Source organism: Phascolarctos cinereus, unplaced genomic scaffold (genome assembly GCF_003287225.1).
Source record: "Phascolarctos cinereus isolate Bilbo 61053 unplaced genomic scaffold, phaCin_HiC Scaffold_5;HRSCAF=322, whole genome shotgun sequence".
Taxonomy (NCBI): domain Eukaryota; kingdom Metazoa; phylum Chordata; class Mammalia; order Diprotodontia; family Phascolarctidae; genus Phascolarctos; species Phascolarctos cinereus.
In genome coordinates this window covers 103768689-103774688 of record NW_027555958.1, presented here as the reverse complement: position 1 = coordinate 103774688, position 6000 = coordinate 103768689, and the positions used below count along the sequence as shown (strand labels likewise).

At 39.5% G+C, this 6000-nt stretch overlaps 1 protein-coding gene across 3 annotated transcripts in view; it reads right to left on the bottom strand.

Moving 5' to 3' along the window:
• Positions 1-1276: 1276 nt before the first annotated feature.
• PPIL4 (peptidylprolyl isomerase like 4) overlaps positions 1277-6000 on the bottom strand; it is a 37948-nt gene continuing 33224 nt past the window's right edge. For all 3 annotated transcript variants that reach the window (XM_078155077.1, XM_020986587.2, XM_078155076.1), the window contains one exon: positions 1277-1730. In XM_078155077.1, the coding sequence (XP_078011203.1) occupies positions 1485-1730 (246 nt within the window). In that variant the 3' untranslated portion in view covers positions 1277-1484. The remainder of the gene's footprint in view (positions 1731-6000) is intronic.

Below are 6000 nucleotides of genomic sequence, written 5' to 3'. Positions count from 1 at the left end.
ATGAGGAACTGGGGTAAACAGGGTTAAGTGACTTGCCTAGGGTCACACAGCTAGGAAGTGTCTGAGGCCAGATCTGAACTCATGAAAATAAGTTTTCTTGGCTCTATCCACTATACCAACTGGCTGTACCCAGCTACTCAGGAGAGGTATCTAAAACCATTTTCTTAACAACTGCAGCACCCCTTTGGAGACAGCTCACTAGCATTAGGATTGAGGCTCTTCTGAAGCTAGCAATCTTTTTCTCAGCTTAATAGAAGACTCAGCAGACCATGAACTTTCTGAGATTCCACAACAAGTGCTTTCACATAGAACTGTGTGTTCAGGAAAATAGTGTCTGGGATTACTTTCTCAACTGGTTTTTTACAAAATGTGTCTCTCTCTACATCAGCCCTTTCAAACTGATACAAGGGAGACATAACCTGTTTGGTATTTCAAGCTCTTCAGAACCTACCTTTCTAGACCTATTTTATGTTTAATCTAAGGTCCAGCCTTCTAGACTTCTTGGGGCAGCTAGGTGGCGCAATGGATAACACACCGGCCCTGAAGTCAGGAGGACCTGAGTTCAAATCTGGCCTCAGACCAAACACTTGATACTTACTAGCTGTGTGACCCTGGGCAAGTCACTTAACCCCAACTGCCAAAAAACAAAACAAAAAAACAACAAACTAGACTTCTTTCTGTTCTTCAGAAACATTTCATAACCTACCTCCAAGCCTTTATCCACGCTGTTACCACCCCCAAGCTCATAATGCACTCTCTCTTCACTTTGTTCTTAGCATCCTTAGTTTGGTTCAAAGCTCACTTGGATTGCTGCCTCCTATATTAGGTCCTTCCTGATTCCCCCCAAATACAATTCCACCCCACCAAAATTACCTTATATTTGTTTTGTATATATTTATATGTGTACATGTTCACTCTCACAAGACTGTACGCTCCTTGAGGGCAGGAATTGCTTATTTCATTTTCGTCCTTGTATCCCCATTATTTATGTGGCACAGAGGAGAGAGCTCTGGGCTTGGAATCAGAAAAACCTGGGTTCAAACCTGACCTTAGACATTTAGTAGCTGTGTGACTCTGGGCAAGTCACTTAACCTGTTTGCCATGGTTTCTTCTTCTACAAAAATGGGGATAATAAAAGTACTGATTTCTCAGGGTTGTTGTAAGGCTGTTGTAAGTAAAGCACTTATTAGCACAGTGCCTGGCATGTATGTACCATGTAAATGCCAGCTATTATTATCATTATTATTATTAACTAAATTAGTTAACGTACCAAAGAAAAATTTAAAAATCTTTTATTGAGCCTTTCACTGTCCTGTATACTTTTTATTAATTGAAAATGTCTAGAAACCTCCAATGAAAGATTTAAGCAAATAAAAGATAAGAACAGTCTCTGACTTCTCTGATTCAGGGCTATACAAATCCTTAGTTAGCATGATAAGTCACACTAGAGAAAATTTAAAAGCCATTTTCTGATGTATCTTCCTTCATCTGTACTTAGATCTTTCTTTGTCTCTGACTTTCTTTGGGCTTCTGCTTCTGTCTCTCTTTTTATTCCTTTCTCTTTCATGGGATTCTGTTTGGTGTTTACATTTACTGTTGCTATGGTAGACGTCTTTGTCCCGAGATCGACTGCGGCTGCGGCTTTGAGGTCTCTTGCTTTTTTCACTCTTCTGCTTCTCTTTACAATACTCCTCTTCATGTCTCCTATGATGCCCGTCCCAGTTGGAATCCTGTCAAAAGAAAAGTGAGAAGCTGACAGGAGCAGTAACAGTTCATTTGGTGGACACTATCTACAGTACCCAATGTTCAAAAAGAGAGATGAGCTCCTTCACTGGGAAGTTTTCTCCACTGATGCATATTCAACCTATCAATGCCTGCACATCCTCTGTGACTCCAGATCCTTCCACCAATTTGCCAAGGAGGGTGCATTCAATGTGCTGGAGGCTTCCCTCACTTTCTCCTGAAGTCACGTCAGTCTAGCATTTTCTCCTGCTGTCACACATTTCCCTGACATCACTTTTTCAGCTTGCTCTTCACAGCTCGACACTGAATACGTCGTCGCAGCCTGTTCATACCTACCATCTGCCTCTGTTGCCTCCTGTGTGATGTTCACTTTGAATTCTTCAGAGACCGCCATGTTCCATGGCTCTCAGAAATATACCACCACCATAGAATAGTGGTATTTTTCATATGGGCTTTGTTAACAGGGACTCAATGAGAACTAGCAAAGAATGACTCAGATGTAGATATTAACATTGCTAAATATGCTCTTCTATCAATGCCAATAGTAACTATAACAATGACAACAATAATAATCACAACTAGCATTTGTGTAACTTTAGCTTTACAAAGTGTTTACATGCGTCGTTTCACTTGATCATCATAATACCCCTGGAAGTGCTACTAATATCCCCATTTTACAGATATGAAAACTGAGACGCAAAGAGATGAAGTGACTTGCCCACAGCCACCCAGCTAGTAAATGTCAGAGGTCAGATTTCAGGTATACATCGACAAAGAGAAAAATCTGACAAATTTTAGTTCTCATTTGTAAATAATTTCAATAAAGAATCAACACCTAAAATTAAGAACTAGACTGCTAAATTTAAATGAGTACCAGTCTTTACAACAAAAGTACAAGCTTTTCTAGGTATTTGTTAAAAGAGGGATTCCTCCTTTGCTTCTTATGAGGTATATCTGTCAGAGCAAACAATTTCTCTTTCCTGGAACATCCTGTGAAGAGCTTCACATCACAGAATAAAAGGGAGAGTGGGACAAATGATAAAGAACCTTCTCTCTCTAGTCCTTTCCCAGCTTCTACTCCAATTAAATTTTAAAATCTCAGCAAAGTAGCTAAGAATTGAAAAGGTTATGGTTCTCTCTTCTTCCTCTAACAGAGAGCTGCTGAAATGCCACCTCCAGTCAAGACTGCCTTCCTCTTGATTTATTCTGACCATGGGAATCCCATGATTACTGCTTCCATGGGGATATCTGTCCTTGAAGTGTTTACATTAAAGTAGAAATACATGTCAAAGCTTAAAATCAAGAACACTGTGGCAATCTAAGGCTTCTGGATAGTGTTGAGTGATTTCACACAAAAGCTGAAAACTTTCCTTTACATCCTATTTCTGTGCTTTATAAAACAATCCGAAAGAACTTGGCAATGATCATAAAAGTGGACAGGGTTATAGCAATATAAGGTTTAAAATACAGGCAGCATGGTGTAGTGGAGAGAGAGATACAGCATTATGCACAGGAAAACCTGGCTGGAAGAGTGGAAGAGTCTGACACACACTAGGTGTGTGTCCCTAGGAAAGCCGCCTAACCTCTCAGTGCCCCCAAGCAGTTAAGACTGTCAGCCCTATAATCCCATTTCAGTCCTTTCACACAATTTTCAGTGTGATGTAGTGAAAGGAGAATCTGAAGTAAGAGATTTTAGGTTTGAATCTCAGTTCCCAATTTACCACCTGTGGTGACCTTCTGAAGGAAGATCCTTTTCCTTTTTTATATCTACATTCCTATTTTTCTCCTCTGCCAAAACAAATTCTAGAATTCTACAGAATTCCTAGAAATGACACAAAGTGCTCACATAAATTTTCTTCTGGGGCAGCTAAGTGGCGCAGTGGATAGAGCACCAGCCCTGAAATCAGGAGGACTTCAAATACGGCCTCTGACCAAATACTTGACACTTGCTAGCTGTGTGACCCTGGGCAAGTCACTTAACACCAATTGCCTAAAAGCAAAAAATAAATAAATGAATGAATGAATAAATAAATTTTCTTCTGTTCTGATCTGGAAAATGTCCAAAAATGTATAGAAGTCACAGAGAAAGGAAATTTTATATTTTACCTAGAATATGTAGTGTGAAAATATCAATTCTTTGTACAAAGAATCATTTTTTAAACCTGGTTTTTAAAATTTTTTATGCATTTAAAAATGTATCCTCAACTTGGTAAACATCAGCAAATATTCAAATATACATATAAGAATAAACAATCATAAATCATAAACTACATTAGGTTCTTATAATAAGTATCTATTTAGTTTTATTGATACCTTTTGTTTTTTAAATGATAGTCATTTCTGGATATTCCCTCTCATAGACCCCCTCCCCTCAAAACAAGAAAAACACTTAAGCAAAACCAACCCACTTTATGACCACACCTAAACAATCCATTCCACACCAGTTATCCCCCACTTATCTACTGAACAGACAGTGTGTGTTATAACATCTGCTCTCTGGGACCATGATTGCTCACTGGAATTTAGTCTTCTGGTGTTGTTTTCCTTTATGTTATTGCAGTCATTGAATATTTTGACCACATATCTTAGTCGTATACCTTTGTATAATCTTTTTTTTTGAAATGAAAATTTTATCACAGATATTTGGTACAAAGATTTATTCTCACTCACAGTATCTCTACTTATTCTAGCTGTACTGGTTTGCTGAGAGAAAGAAGGAGGCTTCTGAGATTGAGAGAACATACAGATACAAAGCCAAAGAAATAGTCATTGTAATGGGGTGTGTGTGTGTGGGTGTGTGGGGGTGTGTGTGTGTACGCATGCATGCACATGCGCACACGTGATCAGTTCTTGACAGTAGAGATTGTATCTCATATAGCTTCTTATCATCCCCAAGGTTCTAAACACAGATGTTTAGTCTTTGTCGAACTGGAATAAAAAGTTCATCTTGGGGAGCAGTGAGGGAGACAGGATGACAGGTAGGTTGAGTAGAGATTGTTGGGAAGCTCTTGTTGAACGTTGATAAATGGGGCAATGAACACTTTTAGTCTGGAACTATTATGTAGAATTGGTCAGACAGAGGCCAAGGTTATAGGTAAGGAGATCAGTTTGGAAGATGTTGTCACATGGCACAGATGTCATGTGATGATTTCAGTTGCTGATTCGAGCAACATTCTAACAAATTACCTTAACAGAAAGTTATGACAGCTTAGGTAAGAGTTAGCACTTGCTCTGTGCCACACGTTGCTAAATGGCAGGATACAAACAGAAACATGAAGCTAGTCCTTGGCCTCAAAGAGTTATCTATGAAGAGAAGACACAACACAGAGAGTGCACTGGAGGCCAGGAAGGGGTATTTTGGTTTGCAAAGCTGCGAGGCTGGTAATAAAGCCACAGGGGAGCTCACTGACACAACTCTTCCAGCAGCAATGGTAGTACTGGTAGTACTGATTAGGGTTCCTGAACTGGAAAATGGGAAGAGGCCCAGGTACATGCACAAGTGACAAAGCTGCATCAGAGAAGATGGCCCAGAACAGAGTGAAGCACAGCTAGAGTCAGCCTAGATCTGAGAGGCCACAAGATGCATTCACCAATGAGGTAGCAGAGCTGCAGCCATCCTGAAAGAGTCAAAGCTTCCAGGTAGCAAGTGTCAGGGTGACTGCCGAGAAGATGGCCAGGCAGTGAAAAGTCAAAGGAAAGAGTCTCTCTGCCACTTACTTACTCCACAACCTCTCAGCCTCAGGTTTTTCATCTGCAAGATAGGAGACATAAGACTGGCACTGCCTACCTTGCAGGGTTGTAGTGAAGAAAGAATTCTATACATTTTAAATTAAAGCACAAGGTAAATGAGTCATTATTTCTGTCTTTGGAAAATATGAAAAGCTGAACTTATCAGGGACAGCCAGCTGACTCCACAATACCACTTTGAATGATGAGGAAGGGAATTCAGAATGAATTAACCAAACAAATCCTCATGACTGACTACACTGGAAAAAAGTGTAGATTCTGAACAATAATTAAAATAAAGTTGTTATAAGAGAGGTCCCTCTGGATAGGGGAGGGAGAGAGAGACATTGGGAAATAAAGGTGACAAGTACAAAAGATACCAACATTTTTTAACATTATAGATATTACAGATGTTAAAAAATAAAACACCCCAAAACCCAAATTTCAATTCAGTTCAACAAATATTTGAATGCCTACTGTGTGCTTAGCACTTTTTTCCCCCATTTTTGAGACAGTTTACCCCACAAAGGC